Source organism: Hyla sarda, chromosome 7, assembly GCF_029499605.1.
Source record: "Hyla sarda isolate aHylSar1 chromosome 7, aHylSar1.hap1, whole genome shotgun sequence".
Classification (NCBI taxonomy): Eukaryota; Metazoa; Chordata; class Amphibia; order Anura; family Hylidae; genus Hyla; species Hyla sarda.
In genome coordinates this window covers 159,109,733-159,135,426 of record NC_079195.1, presented here as the reverse complement: position 1 = coordinate 159,135,426, position 25,694 = coordinate 159,109,733, and the positions used below count along the sequence as shown (strand labels likewise).

Genomic DNA, 25,694 nt, shown 5'->3' with positions numbered 1-25,694 from the left:
CGCGGCTCACTCAGGTACGGCAGATCCAGCTGATACAGTAAGATCCAGCCATGGATCCCGCCAAGGTGCCTCTGCAGAAGTCGCTGATCTTTATGCCATAGTGGTACAACAATCTCTGCAGATTGAGTAACAAGCGCAACAGCTGAATCGGCTATCCGTAATTATGCAGCAGCTCAGTGCATTTTGCCGAGAGGCAGGAGGAACTTCGCCAAGAATTTTAACAAGTTCATACACGTCGTTTTCCCCGATTGGCGCCAGTGTTCCAGCGGCCACCTCATCCACCTACGTTGCCTCCTGACAAAGAGGCTATGCAGGTGGACCGTGCCCACTTGTCCCAGCAAGAGAAGTCCTGCCGACGTGACGAGAACTGTATACTGCCTGTATTTTGCCTGCATGGAACATTTCCTCAGAAATTGTCCTCTACGGCTACCACGTTCAGGAAATGCACGCACCTAGGGCACGTGGGAGAGGTGTCTCTAGGTGTGAATTCTCCCTCTCCTCGACTGACTATGCCAGTTCTATTATTCACCTCTGCAGGAGCTTTGTTCCATGCCTCTGCCTTCCTGGATTCTGGTTCTGCATGAAATTTTATTAACACTTCTCTGGTCCCAAAGCACCATCTTCCAGTTACATGGCTCATCAAGCCTTTTATACATTTCCTCCATCAACTGTGAATGCTTGAACTATGCGGTGCACTTCCGCACTGAACCACATTTGTTGCAAGTGGTTGCTTTACACAAAGAGAAGATCGAGTTCTATGTCCTTCCTCAATGTACTTTGGAGCTTCTCCTCAGTCTTCCCTGGCTTCAACGTCACACCCCAGTTCTTGACTTGCAAACTGCTGAAGTCATTCGCTGGGGACCTGTCTGCCAAAACCGCTGTCTGGCGTCACCTCATCCTAAGTATTCTCTACCTCCATCTATGCTGGGGTTGCCTGTTCCATACCAGGACTTTGCAGACGTCTTCTGTGAAAAACAGGCTGAAAGTCTTCCTCCGTACCGTCCCTATGACTACTTGATTGACCTTCTGCCAGGAGCTTTGCCTCCTCAGCAAAGAATCTACCCCTTTTCTGTTCACAAAACGCAAGCCATGACTATTGAGTCATGGCTTGCGTTTTGTGAACAGAAAAGGGGTAGATTCTTTGCTGAGGAGGCAAAGCTCCTGGCAGAAGGTCAATCAAGTAGTCATAGGGACGGTACGGACGGTACATTAGGGAGAATCTCCAGAAGGGCTTCATCCAGAAGTCCTCCTTCCCTACCTTTGCAGGATTCTTCTTTGTAGAAAAGAAGGATGGGTCTCTCCATCCTTGTATTGATTACTGGGGACTTAACAAGATCACTATCAAGAATCAGTACCCCTTGCTGATTTCTGAGCTCTTTGATTGCCTGCGGGATGCCAAGGTCTTCTCCAAACTTGATCTGCGAGGAGCGTACAATCTCATCAAAATTCGGGAAGGAGATGAATGGAAGATGGCCTTTAACCCCTTAAGGACCCAGCCATTTTACACCTTAGGACCAGAGCATTTTTTGAAAATCTGACCACGGTCACTTTAAACATTAATAACTCTGGAATGCTTTTAGTTATCATTCTAATTCCGAGATTGTTTTTTCATGACATATTCTACTTTAACTTAGTGGTAACATTTTGTGGTAAAAAGATCCCAAAATTTGATGAAAAATTTGAAAATTTAGCATTTTTCTAACTTTGAAGCTCTCTTCTTGTAAGGAAAATGGATTTTCCAAATAAAAAATTTTTGATTCACATATACAATGTCTACTTTATGTTTGCATCATAAAATTGACATGTTTTTGGAAGACACCAGAGGGCTTCAAAGTTCAGCATCAATTTTCCAATTTTTCACAACATTTTCAAACTCACTATTTTTCAGGGACCAGTTCAGGTTTGAAGTGGATTTGAAGGGTCTTCATCTTAGAAATACCCCACAAATGACCCCATTATAAAAACTGCACCCCCCAAAGTATTCAAAATGACATTCAGTCAGCGTTTTTACCCTTTAGGTGTTTCACAGGAATAGCAGCAAAGTGAAGGAGAAAATTCACAATCTTCATTTTTTTACACTTGCATGTTCTTGTAGACCCAATTTTTTTTTAACAAGGGAGAAAAGGAGAAAATATATACTTATATTTGTAGCCCAATTTCTCTCGTGTAAGCACATACCTCATATGTCTATGTAAATTGTTCGGCAGGCGCAGTAGAGGGCTCAGAAGCAAAGGAGCGACAAGGGGATTTTGGAGAGTACGTTTTTCTGAAATGGTTTTTGGGGGGCATGTTGCATTTAGGAAGCCCCTATGGTGCCAGAACAGCAAAAAAAAAAACACATGCCATACCATTTTGGAAACTAGACCCCTTGAGGAACGTAACAAGGAATTAAGTGAGCCTTCATACCCCACAGGTGTTTCACGACTTTTGCATATGTAAAAAAATATATATAATTTTTCACAAAAATGTGTATTTCCACCCAAATTTCACATTTTTGCAAGGGTTAATAGCAGAAAAGACCCCCCCCCCCCCCAAATTTGTAACCCCATCTCTTCTGAGTATGGAGGTACTCCATAAGTTGACCTGAAGTGCACTATGGGCGAACTACAATGCTAAGAAGAGAAGGAGTCATATTTGGCTTTTTGCGAGCAAATTTTGTTTGGGGGGCATGTCGCATTTAGGAAGCCCCTATGGTGCCAGGACAGCAAAAAAAAAAACACGGCATACCATTTTGGAAACTAGCCTCCTTGAGGAACGTACCAAGGAATAAAGTGAGCCTTAATACCCCACAGGGGTTTCACGACTTTTGCATATGTAAAAAAATAATAAATTTTTCACTAAAATGTGTGTTTCCCCCCAAATTTCACATTTATGCAAGGGTTGATAGCAGAAAAGATCCCACAAAATTTGTAACCCCATCTCTTCTGAGTATGAAGGTACCCCATAAGTGGACCTGAAGTGCACTACGGGCGAACTACAATGCTCAGAAGAGGAGGAGTCACATTTGGCTTTTGGAGAGCAAATTTTGCTCTAGCATTTAGGAAGCCCCTATGGTGCCAGGACAGCAAAATAACCCCAACATGGCATACCATTTTGGAAACTAGACCCCTTGAGGAACGTAACAAGGGGTACAGTGAGCATTTACCCCCCCCCCCCCACCACCACTTTTGTCTGTCAGATCTTTGGAACAGTGGGGTGGACAACATTTTTAACTTGCATAGCCCACTGTTCCAAAGATCTGTCAGACACCAGTGGGGTGTAAATTCTCACTGCACCCCTCATTACATTCCGTGAGGGGTGTAGTTTTCGAAATGGGGTCACATGTGGGGTTTTGTTTTTTTGGGTTTGTCAAAACCGCTGTAACAATCAGCCACCCCTGTGCAAATCACCTCAAATGTACATGGTGCACTCTCCCTTCTGGGCCTTTTTGTGAGCCCCCAGAGCACTTTGCGCCCACATATGGGGTATCTCCGTAGTCGGGAGAAATTGCATTACAAATTTTGGGGGGCTTTTTTCCCTTTTACCTCTTGTCAAAATGAAAAGTATAGGGCAACACCAGCATGTTAGTGTAAAAAATTTTTTTTTTTACACTAACATGCTGGTGTAGACCACAACTTCACCTTTTCATAAGGGGTGAAAGGAGAACTAGCCCCACAAAATTTGTTAGGAAATTTCTCCCGAGTACGGCAATACCCCATATGTGGCCCTAAACTGTTGCCTTGAAATACGACAGGGCTCCAAAGTGAGAGCGCCATGTGCATTTGAGGCCTGAATTAGGGATTTGCATAGGGATGGACATAGGGGTATTCTACGCCAGTGATTCCCAAACAGGGTGCCTTCAACTGTTGCAAAACTCCCAGCATGCTTGGACAGTCAACAGCTGTCCGGCAATACTGGGAGTTGTTGTTTTGCAACAGCTGGAGGCTCCATTTTGGAAACAGTGGCGTACCAGACGTTTTTCATTTTTATTGGGGAGGGGGGCTGTGTAGGGGTATGTGTATATGTAGTGTTTTTTTACTTTTAATTTAATTTTGTGTTAGTGTAGTGTAGTGTTTTTAGGGTACAGTCACACGGGCAGGGGATTTCAGCGAGTTTCCCGCTGCGAGTTTGAGCTGCCGCGCAAAATTTGCTTCATCGCAAACTTGCAGCCTCATACTCACTGTAAGCCCCCTGCCCATGTGAATGTACCCTGTAAATTCACAGGGGGGGGGGACCTCCAGCTGTTGCAAAACTACAACTCCCAGCATGCACGGTCTATCAGTGCATGCTGGTAGTTATAGTTTTACAACAGCTGGAGGCACACAGGTTGGGAAACACTGAGTTAGGAAACAGACAATGTTTCCCAACCAGTGTGCCTCCAGTTGTTGCAAAACAACAACTCCCAGCATGCCCAGACAGCCGAAGGGCATATTGGGAGTAGTAGTTACGCAACAGCTGGAGGAAAACAGTTTGGGGACCACTGTGTAGTGGTGTCCAAGCTGTAGCCCTCCAGATGTTGCAAAACTACAACTCCAAGCATTCTCAGGCATGCTGGAAGTAGTAGTTCAGCAACATCTTTAGAGCCAGAGGTTGCCGAACTATAACTCCCAGCATGGGAGCAAAACTACAACTCCCAGTATGACAAAACTGTCCAGGCATGCTGGGAGTTGTAGTTCTGCAACATCTGAAGAGCCAGATGTTACAGAACTACAACTTCCAGCATACCTGGGCAGTAATGGCATGCTGAGGATGTGTAGTTTTGCAACATCTGGAAGGGCACAGTGGTCTCCAAACTGTGGACCTCCAGATGTTGCAAAACTGCAACTCCCAGCATGCCCAGACGCCAAGGGCTATCTTGGGATGCTGGGAGTTGTAGTGTAAGGGGACCAAATGGAGTGCGCTCATCATTGCAAAGGGCATACATACAACAAAGGAGTGTACTATTTAGTAACTGTTATTCTGTCTAGGGCCTATATACTTTGAAAGGACAGCCGTAAGTAATCGCTTGCTGCTGTTCTATACCCTCATAAACGCACTACTAAGTATGTCAGGCAGGGAACTGCCAGGACGTGCACAGAGAAGGGGCAGAGGCCTACATACGTCAGGCAGAGTTGGCAGCAGACTATGGGCGAGTGGCAGCAGGAGTCGCAGCAATAGGCCTGAGCTCCCTGAGCAGCAATAGGCCTGAGCTAACACCCAGCAGTCGTGTCGTTGACCCATCTCTCCTCGTCAATTGGTTTGCGCACTCATCCCCATCATCACAAGCGACATCTGACAACCCCAGTCAAGAGTCGGTGGGTTCCTCAGACACAACCCTCAGTTGGCCCTGCCCGGGAGCAGTCCCTGTAATCCCATTGCCTTTGTCCTATGCTGTTCCCTCTCCCAAAGAAGTATCTCATGCTTTGGGTTCAGCTCCACTATTTAGCGAGGATGATGTAATAGAGGACAGTCAGCATCTAATGGGCAGCCAAGAATGTGAGGAGACATGCGTCCCTTGCTCCGCAAGGTGGCCAAGTAGTGATGCGGAGAGTGACGTGGGAAGCCGTGTTTCAATTGCTCAGGGTCCTGAGGCAGACACTGTTGTGGAACACGAGGAGGACATCAGTGAAGTGCACACATCTTTTGATGATGATGAAGCCGATCGCAATTGGGAGCCGGGTGCAGAAGCTGGGGCTTCATCATCATCAGGAGAAGAGATTTGCTCTTTGTCTATGAGGCAGCAAGGCAGTAGCACGGTTTGCAATCAGCGTGGTGGTGGCAGTAGTGGAAATTCAGGAGCCAAACGTGCCAGGGGGAGACCACCTGCTTCGCGGCAAGCTACCATTCAGGGAGGTAGTGGAACAGGGGTTCCTGGAGACGGCGCCAATAGCAGTGAAATAGTGCAAACTACGGGTGGGAAAATCAGCTACTCTGCGGTGTGGTTGTTCTTCATAAAGAATCCGGAGGACCTTAGCGTAGTCACATGCAAAATCTGTGGGCAGAAAGTGAAGCGTGGCCAGGGTCCCAATCTCTGCACCATGGCCCTGCGTCAACACATGATTCGCCACCATAAAGCGGCCTGGGATAACCGTGGCACCGAGGTAGTGGTCCAGCCTGCCGCATCACCCAGTGGCCATCCGCTCCCTCCGTCATCCAGCCAAGGCTCCACCACCTCAGCGCTCCTGCTTCCTCCGCTCGTAGTCAGCCATTCCGCCAACAATCGATCGGCGAAGCCATGTCCAAGAGACAACAGTATGCGCCCACTCATCCAACGGCGCAGAAGTTGAATGGGCTCCTGTCCAAGTTGCTGGTGTTGCAGTCCCTCCCTTTCCAATTGGTGGACTCTGCAGCTTTCAGGGAATTGATGGCTTGTGCCGAGCCGAGGTGGAGAGTCCCAAGCCGTCATTTCTTTGCGAAGAAGGCAGTACCAGCCCTGCATAAGTTTGTACAAGAGAAGGTGAGCCAGTCCTTGAGCCTGTCGGTGTGTTCAAAAGTGCACGGCAGCGCCGATGTGTGGAGCTGTAACTCCGGGCAGGGACAATACATGTCTTTTACGGCCCACTGGGTAAATTTTGTTCCTGCACAGCCACAGCAGCAACTTGGACAGGTCACACCGCTTCCTCCTCCCCGCTCTCGCTCCCAGGCAGTTGGTCCTTTTACAGTGTGCGTCTCCTCCTCCTCCCCCGTGTCCTCGGCCTCCACTGCACATCCAAATCTCGGTGGCCCTTCATCGTACCACGTGTGTAGGGCACAGCGGTGTCAAGCCGTCCTTCACATGGGAAGAAATTAGGGAAGAAATCAGAGCATGGCTTACTCCACGAAATCTGGAAATGGGAACCATGGTGACCGACAATGGGAAGAACATTGTGGCCGCACTGTGACAAGGAAGTGTGAACCATTCGCCCTGCATGGCACACGTGTTGAATCTGGTTGTCAAGAAGTTCATCAAGTCTTCACATCATGTGCAAGACGTCCTGACAATGGCAAGGAAACTGTGCATGCACTTCAGCCACTCGTACACCGCCATGCACACTTTGCTTGAGCTGCAGCGTCCGAACGGTATCCCACAACATAGTCTCATTTGTGACGTTGCCACACGTCGGAATTCCACCCTCCATATGTTGGACAGACTATACGAACAAAGAAAAGCCATCACGGATTTTTTGATGATACAAGCAGATAGGAGTACTCCCCTTTGTAACTTCAATGTGAACGAGTGGCAGCTCATACGTGACACCTGCCGTTTGCTGAGGACCTTTGAGGAAGCCACATTTTTTGTTAGTCGCTCGAATTTCGCCATGAACAACGTAATTCCACTCCTACATTTACTCCAAAAAATGATTGAAAACATGGCTGGTCACGGCAATGGAGATGTTGCGCCTACATCAGAAGGCTACATGAGTCCTGTGGGGGATGAACTGGAGGAGGATGATGAGGGGCAGAGCGGAGCACAGTTTTGGCTCCAGAGATGGCCGGTGTTTCTGATCATTGGACAGGAGGGGAGGAGCAGGAGCAGCCAGAGGAGCTGGAGGGTTATTACGAGGGAGGCGAGACAGAGGACCCAGACACACGTGGCAGTATGCAGTGGAGATGGAGGCAGGTAGTCCCAGTGAGTCACTGTCACAAATGGCACGATGCATGCTGAGTTGCTTGCGTAGTGACCCCCGAATTGTCAAAATTTGTCAGCGCGATGACTTCTGGATCTCCACCTTATTAGACCCTCGCTACCGGCCCAGAATGGGGGGCCTTTTTTACACCCACTGAGAGGGAGGACAAACTGACCTACTTCAGGGAGCTTCTACGTAGTCGGTCGGCCACATGGTCCATCAACTCGCAGGTCTGACTCGGGGGGGCCCCCTGCACTCACCTTCCACTGCCACGGCTGCTGGGGAGGGCAGGGGTGGCAGGAGCAGTACCGGCTCAATCAGCAGCAGCCTGAGTCTACAGTTGCTGATGAGTAGCTTCCTTCAGCCGCATAGTGAAGCTACTTATCAGCAGCAGGTAGACATGGAGAAGGACCTGAACCAGCAGGTGAAGGCATACCTCGACATGACCCTGCCAACAACCTTGGAAGATCCGCTGGACTTCTGGGCAGCCAAACTCTATTTATGGCTGCAACTAGCGGAGTTTGCCCTGTAAAAGCTGTCCTGCCCGGCCAGTAGTGTGCCATCAGAGCGGGTGTTTAGTGTGGCCGGGGCCATAGTCACCCCTAGGCGAACTCGTCTGTCCACTAAAAATGTGGAGAGACTGACGTTTTGTCAAGATGAATCAGGGATGGATCAGCCAGGATTTCCAGCCACCAATGACAGATGGGTCTGAGTAGATTGACCATGCTCCTACAACAAAATTTTCTCTATTGTGGTTGGTTATGAAACCCTCTGGGGCAGACCTGGGGATTATACGGCCCGCTTGACACATACAGCCCTTTGATTGATTGGCTCTGACCGGCCCGCGCTGATTGGGGGACAGCTATGCTGCCTAATCTGGGGGACATCTATGCTGCCTAATCTGAGGGACAAGTATGCCCCTAATCTGGGTGACATCTATGCTGCCTAATCTGGGGGACAACTATGGTCCTAATCTGGGGGACATCTATGCTGCCTAATCTGGGGGACAACTATGCTCCTAATATGGGGATAACTGAAGCTTCTGGCTTTGGGCCTATAATTTTTTGAAGTTTAGCAGTAGCTAAATACATGCTTAATGCAAATGTTAACATTGATCTTTAAATGTAAGGGGTTATGAAACCCTCTTGGGTACTGCGAATGACTGCTCCAGACTCATTCTGTGTCTTTCACAAACTATTGCCTCCCTGGTGCCTCAGGCCTTGGGCCTATAATTTTTTGAAGTTTTGCAGTAGCTAAATACATGCTTAATGCAAATGTAAACATTGATCTTTAAATGTAAGGGGTTATGAAAACCTCTTGGGTACTGCAAATGAATGCTCCAGACTCATTCTGTGTCTTTCAGGAACTACTTGCCTCCATGGTGCCTCTGGCCTTGGGCCTTAAATTTTTGGATGTTTAGCAGTAGCTAAATACATGCTTAATGCAAATTTCAACAATGATCGTTAAATTCTCGGCGCTCTGCCAGGGCCTTCTCCTACCCCGCCTGGGCCGATCCGAGGACCTCACTAACCAACTCACTAACTAATCCAATCGCTTATAGCGATGGGCGGTGTGTGCAAAGGGCAGGGACTTAATAAACGCCAGCTTATGACCATCACTTACTGGTAATTCCTCATTTTAAGATTAAATAATTGCAATCACAGATCCCTATCACGAACTGGTTTCAGCGTGCAACACGCACCTGTCCTTGAAAGATAGAGAGACGCTAATCCGTTCAGTGGAGCGCTAGTGCGGCACAGGACATCTGAGGCCATAACACACCTGTTATTGCTCGATCTCGCAATTGATCGGGCAAGGTAAGGGGTTATTAAAGCCTCTTGGGTACTGCTGAGGCCTACTCCTGACTGCTCCTGGTGCAATGTATGGGGTAATTAAACACTGTTGGGTAGTGTTATTGCTAAATTTACTGGTAATTTTATCAGTAATTATATTGAATTTTGCAGAATGCTAACCGTTACACAACGGAACGCTTGTTGCGTGTGATTTTTTAATGAAAAAAAAAATAGATGGAGAGGGATTAACTCTGCTTAATAATTTTTGGCGAATAGAATCCTTTTGCCATCTGATTTTTTGGAGACAGATGCACTTACACACATGTAATAATTTTTTTAACCAAATTTCAAACATTGTGTGGTTTATTACTTTTGAGAAGAATGTCTTTGGGTGGTCCACCATCCTGCATTATAGAGTCTTCCGAACTGCTGTATATGCACTTGTTTTTAAAAAAAAAAAAAGGTATTTTGTCAGACAATTTCGATAAAATTTTGCGTTTTTTTGGGGTGGATTGTGAAGCCCGGGTGACGGGTGTGTAGTGTGTACTTGTGCATCAGTCAACTCCAGTCTGTGTCCATTAGGTAATATATGGGTTACTGATGCAGCAGAGGTGGGGCCTTGGTCTTGGAATTTCAATTATTTAAAAAAATTTGAACATATTGTGTGGTTTATTATATTATAGAAGAATGTCTTTGGGTGGTCCACCGTCCTGCATTATAGAGTCTTCTGAACTGCTGTATATGCGCTTGTTTTAACAAAAAGGTATTTTGTCGGATAATTTCAAAAAAAATTGCGGTTTTTGGGGGTGGATTGTGAAGCCTGGGTTTGTACTCATGCATCAGCCAACTCCAGGCTGTGTCTTTCAGGCAATCTATGGGTTACTGATGCAGCAGAGGTGGGGCCTGGGTCTAGGAATTTCAATAAAAAAAAAAAAATTCAACAATTATGTGGTTCATTATTTTTGAGAAGAAAGTCTTTGGGTGGTCCACCGTCCTGCCTTATAGAGTCTTCTGAAATGTTGGATATGCGCTTGTACATACACAAAGTTGTAAATTAAAAAAAAAAATGTATACAATTTTGTTGATTTTGGGGCAGATTGTGAAGCCCTGTGTGTACTGGTGCATCAGCCAACTCCAGGCTTTGTCCTTCAGGCAATAAATGGGTTCCTGATGCCGCAGAGGTGGGGCCTGGGTCTGGGAATTTAAAATTTTAGGATTGCGGGTGCTACAAAAATAGATGGACACACCCTAATCCGTTCAGTGGAGCGCGCCTGCGGCCCCGGACATCTGAGGGCATAACACACCTGTTATTGCTCGATCTCAGGAGAAGGGGGTTCATCATCGGTAGAAGAGAGTTGCAGGTTGCCCTTGAGTCAGCAAGGCGGTAGCACGGTTGGCAGTCAGCGTGGTGTGGCAGTAGTGGAAATTCTGGAGCAAAGCGTGCCCGTAGGAGACCACCTGCTTCGCGGCAGCTTACCTTTCCGGGAGTTGGCGGGTTACCAGCACCGGTTCATGAAAGATAGAGACACGCTAATCAGTTCAGTGGAGCGCGCCTGCGGCCCCGGAAATCAGAGGGCATAACACACCTGGTATTGCTTGATCTCGCAATTGATCGTGCAAAGGTAGGGAGTTATTAACCTCTTAAGGACCCAGCCATTTTACACCTTAGGACCCGGCCATTTTTTGAACATCTGACCACTGTCACTTTAAACATTAATAACTCTGGAATGCTTTTAGTTATCATTCTGATTCTGAGATTGTTTTTTCGTGACATATTCTACTTTAACATAATGGTAAAAAAAAAATTGTAACTTGCATCCTTTCTTGGTGAAAAATGTGAACATTTTAGGAAAAATTTGAAAATTTAGCATTTTTCTAACTTTGAAGCTCTCTGTTTGTAAGGAAAATGGATATTCAAAATATTTAAATTTTTTTTTCACATATACAATATGTCTACTTTATGTTTGCATCATAAAATTGACAAGTTTTTACTTTTGGAAGACACCAGAGGGCTTCAAAGTTCAGGAGCAATTTTCCAATTTTTCACAAAATTTCCAAACTCACTATTTTTCAGGGACCAGTTCAGGTTTGAAGTGGATTTGAAGGGTCTTCATCTTAGAAATACCCCACAAATGACCCCATTATAAAAACTGCACCCCCCAAAGTATATAAAATGATATTCGGTCAGCCTTTTAACCCTTTAGGGGTTTCACAGGAATAGCAGGAAAGTGAAGGAGAAAATTCACAATCTTCATTTTTTACACTTGCATGTTCTTGTAGACCCAATTTTTGAATTTTTACGAGGGGTAAAAGGAGAAAATGTATACTTATATTTGTAGCCCAATTTCTCTCGAGTAAGCACATACCTCATATGTCTATGTAAAGTTTTCGGCGGGCGCAGTAGAGGGCTCAGAACCGAAGGAGTGACAAGGGGATTTTGGAGAGTACGTTATTCTGAAATGGTTTTTGGGGGGCATGTTGCATTTAGGAAGCCCCTATGGTGCCAGAACAGCAAAAAAAAACACATGCCATACCATTTTGGAAACAAGACCCCTTGAGGAACGTAACAAGGATTTAAGTGAGCCTTAATACCCCACATGTGTTTCACGACTTTTGCATATGTAAAAAAATAAAATAAAATTTCACTAAAATGTGTGTTTCCCCCCAAATTTCACATTTTTGCAAGGGTTAATAGGGCCAAAATTTGTAACCCCATCTCTTCTGAGTATGGAGGTACCCCATAAGTTGACCTGAAGTGCACTACAGGCGAACTACAATGCTCAGAAGAGAAGGAGTCATATTTGGCTTTTTGAGAGCAAATTTTGCTCGGGGGCATGTCCCATATAGGAAGTCCCTATGGTGCCAGGACAGCAAAAAATACCCACATGGCATACCATTTTGGAAACTAGACCCCTCGAGGAACGTAACAAGGAATTAAATGAGCCTTAATACCACACACGGGTTTCACGACTCTTGCATACGTAAAAAAAATAAAAATAAAATGTCATTAAAATGGGTGTTTCCCCCCCAAATTTCACATTTTTGCAAGGGTTAATAGCAAAAAATACCCCCCAAAATTTGAAACCCCATCTCTTCTGAGTATGGAGGTACCTCATAAGTTGACCTGAAGTGCACTACGAGCGAACTACAATGCTCAGAAGAGAAGGAGTCATATTTGGCTTTTTGAGAGCAAATTTTGCTCGGGGGGGATGTCGCATTTAGGAAGCCCCTATGGTGCAAGGACAGCAAAATAACCCCCACATGGCATACCATTTTGGAAACTAGACCCCTTGAGGAACGTAACAAGGGGTACAGTGAGCATTTACCCCCCACTGGTGTCTGTCAGATCTTTGGAACAGTGGGCTGTACAACATTTTTAATTTGCACAGCCCACTCTTCCAAAGATCTGTCAGACACCTGTGGGGTGTAAATTCTCACTGCACCCCTCATTACATTCTGTGAGAGGTGTGGTTTCCAAAATGGGGTCACATGTGGGGTTTTGTTTTTTTTGCGTTTGTCAAAACTGCTGTAACAATCAGCCACCCCTGTGCAAATCACCTCAAATGTACATGGTGCACTCTCCCTTCTGAGCCTTGTTGTGCGCCCCCAGAGCACTTTACGCCTACATATGGGATATCTCCGTACTCGGGAGAAATTGCATTACAAATTCTGGGGGGCGTTTTTCCCTTTTACCTCTTGTCAAAATGAAAAGTATAGGGCAACACCAGCATGTTAGTGTAAAAAATTTATTTTTTTACACTAACATGCTGGTGTAGACCCCAACTTCTTATTTTCATAAGGGGTGAAAGTAGAAAAAGCCCCCCAAAATTTGTAAGGCAATTTCTCCCGAGTACGGCGATACCCCATATGTGGCCCTAAACTGTTGCCTTGAAATACGACAGGGCTCCGAAGTGAGAGCGCCATGTGCATTTGAGGCCTGAATTAGGGATTGCATAGGGGTGGACATAGGGGTATTCTACACCAGTGATTCCCAAACAGGGTGCCTCCAGCTGTTGCAAAACTCCCAGCATGCTTGGACAGTCAACGGCTGTCCGGCAATACTGGGAGTTGTTGTTTTGCAACAGCTGGAGGCTCCATTTTGAAAACAGTGGCGTACCAGACGTTTTTCATTTTTATTGGGGAGGGGAGGGGGCTGTGTAGGGGTATGTGTATATGTAGTGTTTTTTACTTTTTATTTTATTTTGTGTTAGTGTAGTGTTTTTAGGGTACAGTCACACGGGCGGGGGGTTACAGCGAGTTTGAGCTGCCGCGCAAAATTTGCTGCATCGCAAACTTGCAGCCTGATACTCACTGTAAGCCCCCTGCCCATGTGAATGTACCCTGTACATTCACAGGGGGGGGGGGGGGGACCTCCAGCTGTTGCAAAACTACAACTCCCAGCATGCACAGTCTATCAGTGCATGCTGGTAGTTATAGTTTTGCAACAGCTGGAGGCACACGGGTTGGGAAACACTGAGTTAGGAAACAATGTTTCCCAACCAGCGTGCCTCCAGTTGTTGCAAAACCACAACTCCCAAACATTATCAAGCATGCTGGGAGTAGTAGTTGGCAACATCTTTAGAGCCAGATGTTGCCGAACTACAACTCCCAGCATGCTTGGAGTTGTAGTTTTGCAACATCTGGGGGACTACAGTTTGCAGACCACTAATACAGTGGTTCCCAATCTGTGCCCTTCCAGATGTTGCAAAACTACAACTCCCAGTATGCCCTTACTGTCCAGGCATGCTGGGAGTTGTAGTTCTGCAACATCTGAAGGGCCAGATGTTACAGAACTACAACTCCCAGCATGCCTGGACAGTAAGGGCATGCTGAGGATGTGTAGTTTTGCAACATCTGGAAGGGCACAGTGGTCTCCAAACTGTGGACCTCCAGATGTTGCAAAACTGCAACTCCCAGCATGCCCAGACGCCAAGGGCTGTCTGGGCATGCTGGGAGTTGTAGTTTACAGGGTCCCATTACAGCAATGCATGTCGCTTTACGGCGACGTGCATTGCTGTAAAGGGCCCGACCGCGGCTGAAGATCTACTCACCTGTCGCCGCCGCCGTCTCCGCCGCCAGGATCCGGGTCTTCAGGGACGAAGTAAGTACCGGGGCCGGTCCCCAGCACTTCCCCGTCCCCCGCCGCGTCCTCCGGTCTTCCTCCCGTCCTCTCCGGACTTTCAGGGGCCGGGCAGGACGGGAGGAAGTAACCGCCCCCCCTCCTGCGATTGGTCGGTTAACTAACCGACAGATCGCAGGGCATAGGAGGAGGTGGCCGGTTTGCCACCTCGCTCCTATACGTTAGCATGGTCCTGGCTGTCTGTGACAGCCGGGATCATGCGAAATTACCGGGCGGTCGGGTCCCAGAGACCCGATCAGCCCGGTATCGCCGCAGATCGCAAGGGCGATTTCCCTACATGGCCCCCCTCGGCGTTTGCCCTGGATGCCTGCTGAAGGATTTCAGCAGGCATCCAGTTCCGATCTCTGCCCGGCGCGCGGCAGAGACCGGAAAACGCCAGGGCGTATGGATACGCCCTGGGTCCTTAAGGCCCAGGGTGTGAGGGCGTATCCATACGCCCTGGGTCCTTAAGAGGTTAAAGCCTCTTGGGTACTGCTGAGGCCTACTCTTGACTGCTCCTGGTGCAATGTATGGGGTAATTAAACACTCTTGGGTAGTGTTTTTTTTATTTTTATTTACTGATAATTTTATCAGTAATAAAATTGAATTTTCCAGAATGCTAATCGTTACACAACGGAACGCTTGTTGCGTGTGATTTTTTAATGAAAAAAAAATACGGACAGGGATTAACTCTGCTTCATCATTTTGGGCGAAAAAAGTCCTTTGGTGATCTGATCTTTTGGAGACAGATGCGCTTACACACATATTGAATTATTTTTTGTAAAAAGATGTCAAACATTGTGTGGTTTATTATTTGTGAGAAGAATGTCTTTGGGTGGTCCACCGTCCTGCATTATAGAGTCTTGTGAACTGTTGGATATGTGCTTGTTCTTACACAAAGGTATTTCTTTAAAAAATTTCTAAAATGTTGTTGTTTTTTGGAGGGAATTGTGAAGCCCGGGTGTGTACTGGTGCATCAGCCAACTCCAGGCTGTGTCCTTCATGCAATATATGGGTTCCTGATGCGGCAGAGGTGGGGCCTGGGTCTTGAAATTTCAAATTTTTGGATAGCGGGTGCTACCAATGAGAAATCTTTGACAAAAGTTTAATATATTGTGTTGTTTTTTTTTTTTTGGGGGGGGGGGGGGGGATTGTGAAGCCTTGGTGTGTACTCTTGCATCAGCCAACTCCAGGCTGTGTCATGCAGGCAATATATGGGTTACTGATGCCACAGGGGTGGGGCCTGGTTCTGGAAATTTCAAATTTTTGGATAGCGGGTGCTACCAATGAGAAATCTTTGACAAACATTTCTCATTATGTTGATTTTGGAGGGGGGATTGTGAAGCCCTGGTGTGTACTGGTGCATCAGCCAACTCCAGGCTGTGTCCTACAGGCAATAAATGGGTTCCTGATGCCGCAGAGGTGGGGCCTGGGTCTTGAAATTTAAAATTTTTGGATAGTGGGTGCTACCAATGAGAAATCTTTGACAACAATTTCATATATTGTGTTGATTTTTTTTTGGGGGGGGGGGGGGGATTGTGAAGCCCTGGTGTGTACTCTTGCATCAGCCAATTCCAGGCTTTGTCATGCAGGCAATATATTGGGTTACTGATGCCGCAGGGGTGGGGCCTGGTTCTGGAAATTTCAAAATTTTTGGATAGCGGGTGCTACCAGTGAGAAATCTTTGACAAAAATGTCATATATTGTGTTGGTCTTTGGGGGGGGGGGGGGGGGGATTGTGAAGCCCTGGTGTGTACTCTTGCAACAGCCAACTCCAGGCTGTGTCATGCAGGCAAAATATGGGTTACTGATGCCACAGGGGTGGGGCCTGGTTCTGGAAATTTCAAATTTTTGAATAGCGGGTGCTACCAATGAGAGATCTTTGACAAAAATTTCATTCGTGGCCGCACGAGAGATACCCTACTCCCTGACTGAACTCATCCAGTTGGCTACTCGCATTGATATGCGCTACATTGAAAGACGTCAGGAGCTCCGCCAGGAAACCCACGCCTGGCTCCTCTCTTCCAGCATCCTTTGCAGCCTGTTACTGTGCCACCCGCTGAGGAGGCCATGTAAGTGGACCGGTCTCGCCTGACCCAGCAAGAGAGGACTCGCCGGAGGAACGAGAACTTAAGGTTATACTGTGCGAGCTCTGAACATTTCCTAAACGACTGTCCTCTTCGTCCTCCGCGTCAGGGAAACGCTCGCACCTAGTGAACGTGGGAGAGGCGTCACTGGGTGTAAATTTTTCCTCTCCACGCCTGACTATTCCAGTACCGATTTCTCCAGCCGCTAAAGCCTCCTTCTCTGCGGAGGCCTTCTTGGGCTCTGGTTCAGCAGGAAACTTCATTAAAGCCTCCTTCATCAACCGGTTTAACATCCCTGTTATCCGTCTCATCAAGCCCTTCTTTATTTCTTCGGAGAAAATGGAGAAAACCTGAATTGCACAGTGCGTTACCGCACAGAATCCATGCACATGACTGTGGGGGTTCTCCATCAAGAAACGATTGAATTTTTTGTTCTGCCGAACTGCATCTCTGACATCCTTCTAGGATTGCCCTGGCTTCAGCATCACTCTCCTACCCTCGACTGGTCCACTGGGGACATTAAATCCTGGGGCTCTTCCTGCCACACACATTGCCTTAAGTCGGTACCTACTAGCCAAGTCTCCATCGCTTCTCCATTGCTCGGCCTTCCGAAGGCCTATCAGGACTTTTCTGACGTCTTTTGCAAGAAGCAAGCAGAGGCCTTACCACCACATAGGCCCTACGACTGTCCTATTGACTTGCTCCCAGGTACCCCACCGCCCCGTGGCAGGATTTACCCTCTCTCCGCTCCAGAAACTAAGGCCATGACGGAGTACATTCAGGAGAATCTCAAGAAAGGTTTCATCAGGAAGTCTTCTTCTCCTGCCGGAGCAGGATTCTTCTTTGTTGCCAAGAAGGACGGGTCGCCCTACGCCCTTGCATTGACTATCGCGGCCTCAATAAAATCACTGTAAAGAATGGCTACCCTCTGCCTCTCATCTCGTAACTCTTTGACCGTCTGCACGGAGCAAAGATTTTTACTTGACCTCAGGGGCGCAAATAACCTCATCAGAATTCGTGAAGGAGATGAGTGGAAAACCGCTTTTAACACCAGAGATGGCCACTTCGAATACCTCTTCATGCCATTTGGTCTTTACAACGCCCCTGCAGTCTTTCAAGACTTTGTCAATGAAATCTTCCGGGACTTATTGTACACCTGCGTAGGGGTCTATCTTGATGACATATTAATCTTCTCCTCCAACCTAGAGGAACACCGCCTCCATGTTTGTCAAGTGCTTCAACGCCTCCGTGTTAACCATCTCTACGCCAAATTTGAAAAGTGCCTCTTTGAACGTAGCTGTCTTCCTTTCCTGGTCTCAGGACAAGGTCTTCAAATGGACGGCGACAAGCTCTCCGCGGCCTTGGATTGGCCACGCCCCTCGGGACTTCGTTCTATCCAACGCATCCTCGGATTCGCCAATTACTACCGTCAGTTCATCCCCCACTTCTCCACTATCGTGGCTCCCATTGTGGCACTAACAAAGAAAGATGCAAATCTGAGATCCTGGTCTCCCCAACCGGAAGAAGCTTTTACTCGCCTTAAGGCCGCCTTCGCCTCCGCCCCAGTCTTGACTAGGCCCGATCCTCTGAAACCGTTTTTCCTTGAGGTAGATGCTTCTTCGGTAGGAGCCAGGGCGGTCCTTCTTCAAAAAACCGCTAAAGGAAAAAACGTCACCTGCGTTTTTTTCTCGAAAACTTTTTCTCCTCCTGAAAGGAACTGCGCTATTGGTGACCGTGAATTGTTGGCCATTAAGTTGGCACTAGAGGAGTGGAGACATCTCCTGGAAGGATCCCTTCACACTATCACCATCTACACTGACCACAAAAATCTGTCCTACCTACAGTCCGCCCAGCGCTTAAATCCTCGCCAGGCCAGGTGGTCGTTGTTCTTTGCCCGCTTCAATTTCCAGATCCAAACAAGAATGTCAGTGCAAACAAGAATGTCAGGGCGGATGCCCTATCACGTTCCACCGATGCCACAGAAGCTAAAGCCACTCCTCAACACATCATCCCTCCTGAGTGTCTGATCTCTGCTTCTCCTGCTTCCCTGGTGCCAGTTCCTCCAGGAAAAACCTATGTCCCTCCACATCTTCGCCTTCGGACTCTCAAATAGGGTAATTTCTCCCACTTGGCGGGTCCCGCTGGAATAAAAAAATTCATTCAGTTGATTGCCAGACACTATTGGTGGCCTGCCTTTGAAAAAGATGTGACTGAGTTTGTACGGTCCTGTACTGTCTGTGCACGTGACAAAACTCCTCGCCAGAGGCCTGCGGGTCTTCTCCTTCCTCTGCCGGTGCCCGAACAGCCTTGGTCCCACATAGCAATGGACTTCGTCACTGACCTTCCTGTATCCCGTGGCAACACTGTCATTTGGGTGGTCGTTGATCGATTCTCCAAAATGGCTCATTTTTTCTGCTTCCTGGTCTCCCTTCTGCACCACAGTTGGCGAAGCAATTCTTTTTGCACATTTTTCATCTCCACGGACTTCCCACGCATATCGTCTCTGATAGAGGCGTTCAATTCATCTCAAAATTCTGGAGAGCACTCTGCACTCAATTGAAGATTAAATTGAATTTTTCTTCTGCCTACCACCCGCAGTCCAATGGACAAGTGGAGAGAGTGAACCAGATCCTTGGTGACTACCTGCAACATTTTGTCTCCTCCCGCCAAGATGATTGGGTCGACCTGTTACCCTGGGCTGAATTCTCGTACAATTTCAAAAACTCTGAGTCATCCACCAAGTCTCCGCTCTTTGTGGTGCACGGCCGTCACCCGCTTCCCCCCCCCTCCCCATCCCCACTTCATCTGGAGTTCCTGCCGTAGATGAATTGACCCTGGACTTCTCTTCTATCTGGAAGGAGACTCAAAAGTCGCTCTTACTGGCCTCTTCTCGCAAGAAGAAACATGCGGATAAAAAGAGAAGAACTCCTCCTGTCTTTGCCCCTGGTGACAAAGTGTGGAACTCTGCCAAATATATTCGGTTTCGTGTCCCTAGCTACAAGCTGGGTCCTCGTTACCTCGGGCCATTTAGAGTCAAAAGTCAAATCAACTCTGACTCCTACAAGCTCCATCTTCCTCCTTCTCTTCTTATTCCTAACTCCTTTCATGTATCCCTTCTCAAACCTCTCATTCTTAACCGCTTTTCCCCCAAGGTCATCGTTCCTGCTCCTGTCACTGGGTCCTCTGACATCTTCTCGGTAAAAGAAATCCTCGCCTCCAAGGTCGTCAGAGGTAAAAAAAAAAAAATTCTTGTTGACTGGGAGAATTGTGGCCCCGAAGAGAGGTCTTGGGAGCCCGAGGACAATATCCTCGACAAGGAGCTCATCCATAGGTTCCTGGGCTCCAAAAAGAGGGGGAGACCTAAGGGGGGGGTACTGTAACACCGAGCGCTCCGGGTCCCGCTTCTCCCCCGGAGCACTCGCGGCGTTAAACTCCTGCTTGCAGCGCCCTGGTCAGACTCGCTGCTCTGTGTCTCTGGGCGGGGATGCGATCCCCGCGGCGGGACGTGCCGCCCGCGGGTCGCATCCCGTGTCACTCACCGGCCCCGTCCTTCTGCTCAGTTCCAGTATGCGTGGCCCCGCTCTCTAGGGCGCGCGCGCCGGGTCTCTCAGATTTAAAGGGCCAGTGCACCATTAATTGGTGCCTAGCCCAATTATTTCTAATCACTCCCTACTCTATAAAAACCCACTTCCCCTTCCTGTCCCTGCCGGATCTTGTTGCTTTGTGCCCTGAGAAAGCGTTTTGTGTATTCCCTAGCCTGTGTATCTGAACTTCTGCCGTTGCCCCTGACTACGATCCTTGCTGCCTGCCCTGACCTTCTGCTACGTCTGACCTTGCCTTTGCCTTGTCCTTTGTACCACGCCTGTCTCAGCAGCCAAAGGGGTCGAGTCGCTACTGGGGGACACGACCTGGTAGTTACCGCCGCAGCAAGTCCATCCCGCTTTGCGTGAAGACCAGTAACTACTTAGAGCCGATCCCCCAGTACGACCCGCGCCATCACCTCTCTGGCATAGAGGATCCACCTCCAGTGTCTTCACCAGCCGCTAGTCCGGATCCTGACACCCAATATGAAGCGATCTACCACTTTTACAAATTCTCAGACAACGATGACATACAGGATCAAACACCAGATCACATGTACCACACGTTATGTAATTTACTATGCAGTGTGTCCCTGCCCTAAAATTTAAGTGGGCCTCACCACACGTCCCCTCAAAATCCGTATTTGGGAACATATGAGGGACATTCGGATGGCACAAGCAGTGGGAACCATTGAAGACATGAAGACGATACCCAAATATTTTAAATTACATCATGACTGTAATGACACGCTCCTCCAATTCTGTGGCATTGACAGACTATACCCTGGGATGTGCGGGGGTGATTTGGGAAAACGCTTAGCTCAACACGAGAGTTACTGGATCTGGTGTCTGAACACAGTACAACCCCAACGGTTTAAATGAGATGCTACCATTTGGACCATTCTTATAGTTAATTGTCTCTGACCATTGAAGCCACTCATGTATTCCTCGTCTGTTCTGTCTGTATTTATACCCCGTCTTTTAACCCCTTTTTAACCTACTATTTTAACAGTCTGTTTTTCTTTTGCTTCTTTTTCCCCAGGACATCATATACGTGTAGAGATTATCTTGAGCATGGAAATTACTCACAGATGTCTGCATATTCAAGATCTTTGGCCCAAGATTCACAGGAGTAATTTTGATCTCTTTATACCCACATTTATATCTTGGATGGTTATGGGGCCATCTCTAGTCTTGTCTCTTTTTTATTGATGTAAAGTTCTTCTATTATTAATAATTAAATGTTATATATATCTTAATAATTGAACACATAATTGTCTTTCAATTCACCATCTTTGCTGTTTGAATAGTTAGCACATGGTGTGCAAGTATTGGAGTTAGGTAGTAATATATATCTCATTGATGCTCACCATCCTTGCACTTTTTCATCTTCACCCCATTTCCCCTCCCTGCACTTTGTTTCACTTGGTTGGTTTGTTTTCTCACACATTCACATTCATCCTCTTTCCTCTCCACACTTTTATCCTCACATGGCACTACACCTATCCCCATCTCACGTTTTCACACCCATCTCATTTATTATTATTTTTTTGGTTGTCACTCTATATCACTCAATACACACTCTAACACTTTTTCCACTGGGTTGTTATGTCACCCCTCCACCTTATACCTCACCCATTTTCCTTATACATTTCACTTTCATATCATTACCACATTCACAGTTCCCTTACTTGATCTTTATGCATAACCCCACTTGACCCCAGGATATCTCCTTTACAGCCCCTTGTTATTTATTAGGGATCCCTCACACATATGTCATCCAGCAATTTTCCACACATACACACATCACTTACATTTACTTCATGCACTTTTTCTTTACTCCAAATTAGAAATAAGTTTATTAAGTATTACTCAGTTGCTCTTATAATATGTATTGCATTGTTTTATTTCATGTTTTGCTATTTGCATCATGAGTTGTGTATTTAAATATGCTATCTGTCAGTGTTCTGCTGATCACAGACACTGCCCCTGTTGCTGGTGTGCGTGCGCTGTCTCTGCGCCGCCGGGGATCCGGGGGAGTCGCGTCTACATCATGGTGCAGTAATGTGATTTGTCACATGGCCGGGTCATGTGACACGGCTCCGGGCGGCGGCGGTGACATTGTTCGCGCGCCGAGAAACAGCCACAGGTGAGGACTGTATTATTGTTCCCCCACGATACAATCTGATTGGTGTTCTTGAATTTAAATAGACAGTCAGACTGGGATAAAGCATCTCCCAGACGAAGGTTGTGTACCAAAAAGTACGTTGGAGAGGTGCTATCCCTGTCTCTGCCATCTGCTGCTGTACCTCTGTATACTATAATATTGGTCTGTATCTCTGCAATACTATTTTTGTTTACACGCACACTGCACTTTATATTGTATGTAGCACCTTTATTCTCACTATGAGATATGTATACTTTATATGTACCATGCTGCAACTTACTTGAATTGATCAATCTAGTGTGTTAGTTTATTCTACAATTGTTTACCATATTGCAGTAGATACAGTAAATAATATACTACATATACGACAGCTCTAATGTGCAGAGCCGGTGATACCACCGTTTTTTTTAGCCATATTCCTCTTTGAGATGTACCTATATTCAACGGAATTAATAAAAATTATTATGTATGTTTTATAAGTGACTCAGTTTTCTCTTCTTAGTGCTTGCTATTCATATTTGGAGTTCACATATACATGGCCATTACCTGCACCTGGGTTATATGAAAGTGCTTTGTCACTACTTTGTACCTACGTACTAAACCTTTTTCCCCAGATTATATTTGTCAATTTTTTGGTGTATCTGGTAGTAGTAGTGGTATGAATGAGAAGTCTAGCATGAATGGAAATAAAGATGATGAGAGTAGTGGTGTGAATGGTGGTATTAGTAGTTCTGGGTCTAAGTCTAGGTCTAGATCTGGTCCGGTAGTGACTGCTCCTAGGAGCTATGCCAATGTCCCTGCTGGGGGTTTAGGGGGGTCCCCGTCTCTGTCTGGCTCTGGAGGCCACTTGCAACAGTGCCTCCTGGAGGCTCTACACAGGGGCGACAGGTCGATCCAGGTAGAGTGAAGGGGTGAGGTCGACCTGTCTTTCTGGATAGAGAGGCATGGTTTGGGGAGTTTACAAGAGGGGAATGGGTGGTCTGGTCCCTCTCTGCAACCGGGCAGGACAATAACCGTAGGAATGTGGTCTGTCTGATTAGTAGGGGCGAGGATGCTTGACCTCCTCGTGCAAAAGTGGTTGAGCTCCTCCTTCAGATGAAATTCAGGCAGAGTGACATCTTTGCCCTTATTCACCCCTATGGTTCGTCCGAGTTTTATGTCAGTTTCGTTCAGCCAGAGGGTCTCGAACTCTTCTGGTCGAACTACGAAGTGGGGAAGAACAAGCCTGGCTGGCAAGAAAAAGGCGATTTCCCGTCAGAACTCTGTCAAGAAAGTGACCGTTTTGACCCGTAACGAGTCACTTTCTTATTATGACATCATGACCTGCCTATGGGGATGTGATGGACATCCCCAAGAAAAACTTAGATGAGCATGAGATCTGGTTCGGGGCATGGACGCTTTCCGTCAAACTCAAGCTTTCAGGGAGTATGGTTGCCCATATTCCGTCAGCTGCCTTCCTTGGACGTGATAGGATCCAGGTCTTCTACCAGAGGCAGCCAAAGGTCTGTCACAGGTGTGGCAGCCCCACCCATTTTAGCGCAGCCTGTACTGTGCAGGTCTGTGCTTTGTGTGGTGGGGTGGGTCATCTGGCCGCATCCTGTAGGCAGATCCGGTGCAACCTGTGTTGTGTCTGACACCCTTTCAGCCATTGTCCTAGTGCCTTCGCACGTGCAGCGGCCGCTCCGGCTGAGGAGAGCTGTGAAGTTTCCTCAGCTGGGGAGGGTATGGGCAGGGATGGGGGTTACAGGGTTAATGAGGAGGAAAAAGGGCCCAGCCAAACTAAAGCGGGGAAAAAATCGTAGAAGGAGTAGGGAGCTGGAGAGTGCCCATGTGACGGAGGTAGATCTGGCCCCTGCTCATGAAGCTGGCCCTGTAACCGCTGAAACCCTGGAGGAGAACGTGCTGGATGAGGAGATCAGGAGGCTTCACAGAGAGGAAGGCAATATGGCTGACCCTTCTTATTCCTCCCACTATGAAAGTGTGGATGAGGAGAGCGGGGAGAGGCCAAAAAAGAAAGACAAGAGTAAAAGGAAGGGGAGAAAGAAGAGGTCAGAGCCATCTGTTCCTTGTACTGCGAACCAGGTCCAAAACGGAAGCCTGACTGTCCCCCCTCTGATTGACCTGTCAAAACGGTACCTCGTCCTTGATACCATCTCCTCTCCCTCCTTGGAGGGGGAAGGTGAGGGCGAGGTGCCTAGGGAGAAGGAGCCTCTGGGGGGAACTGGGCCCTGTCCTGTCGAGGCACCTTTCTCGGAGGACATGGCTAGACCGGGACCGGACGGAGACAGGGATAAAATGGATCAATCGGATTAAAAAAAGGTCTAAAAGTGGTCCTGCCCTTTCGTCTTCTTCGGGGGATGAGGGGGCTAAAAAAAAAAAAAAGGGAGACAGAGGTAAAGGATGTGGCCGTCTAATGTAATCACCCTGTATGGCGCCACTCACCCCATTGATGCTGGCATCTATTAATTGTGATAGCATAAAGTCTGATATGGCTAGATTTTCAGCCTTTGATTTTCTTGGCCGCGTTGAAGCCACCATTTTCTTTTTACAGGAGACCAGGTTGTCAGATCTAGCCTCTCTGTTTAAAGCAAGAAGAGAGTGGAGGCGCGGTCCCTCTCACTGGTCTCTTGCGGCTGACCCGTAGTATAGTGGGGTGGTGGTCCTTTTTACCGCACGTGTTGAATGCCGACGGGTTATTGAATTAGAAATGGGGAGGTGTCTGATCTCAGATGTCTTCATGAAGGGACAAGAGCTCCGGCTCCAGGTGGAGTCGTAAAGATCTTTTTATGAAGATTAAGCTCTTTCGTTTTACCAGTCGGTCAATGATTTTTGGAGGGGACAGGTTTTATTGGAAGGAGGAAGCTGTCTCTTCTGCAGTGTCAGTGGTTGAGGTGGAGTTCTCTGATCATTGTATGATTTTGTTTTCCTTGAATGCATAAGAGACCTCCAGGATGGGAAGCTGAATTCGTCCCTCCAGGAGGAAGCGGAGATAAGAGTCAGGTACCTTTACTTGGGCCTATATAGTAGTAAGTCAGTGTGGTGGGAGATATTCAAGAAGCGGTTTGCAGGGTTTCTTCCGCCAGCTCTCGGGCCTCAGGTCCCTGAACAGGTATAGCCTGTATCAGAGTCCGAGGAGGAAACTCAAGCTTCTCGTAGCCGAGACTATATCTCTAGAGTGAAGTCCTTGCTGATGAGGTGTCAGTACGATAGGCACGCATCTTTGGTTTTTGAGAGACATTACAGGAGGTACCGCTCGCTCGATCTTTACAGAAACTGTAAGATGTCAGTGAGTAGTAAATTAATTTCAGGGCTGATTGATAGTACGGTATCTCTGAATCGGTCCACATCAAGGCTTTTGGAGGTCGGCTTATCCTGCTACACG

At 47.3% G+C, this 25,694-nt stretch overlaps 1 protein-coding gene across 3 annotated transcripts in view; it reads left to right on the top strand.

The window, feature by feature from the left end:
* LOC130282653 (uncharacterized) overlaps positions 1-25,694 on the top strand; it is a 170,276-nt gene that overhangs the window by 47,302 nt on the left and 97,280 nt on the right. For 2 of the 3 annotated variants that reach the window (XR_008846479.1, XM_056531124.1), the window contains one exon: positions 21,188-22,732. The exons of the other annotated variant lie outside the window; for it this stretch is intronic. Coding sequence is in view for 1 of the 2 variants with exons in the window: in XM_056531124.1 (XP_056387099.1) it covers positions 21,188-21,205 (18 nt within the window). In the remaining variant the exon portion in view is untranslated. Of the gene's footprint in view, positions 1-21,187; positions 22,733-25,694 lie in introns of those variants that run through there. 3 annotated transcript variants of the gene reach the window in all.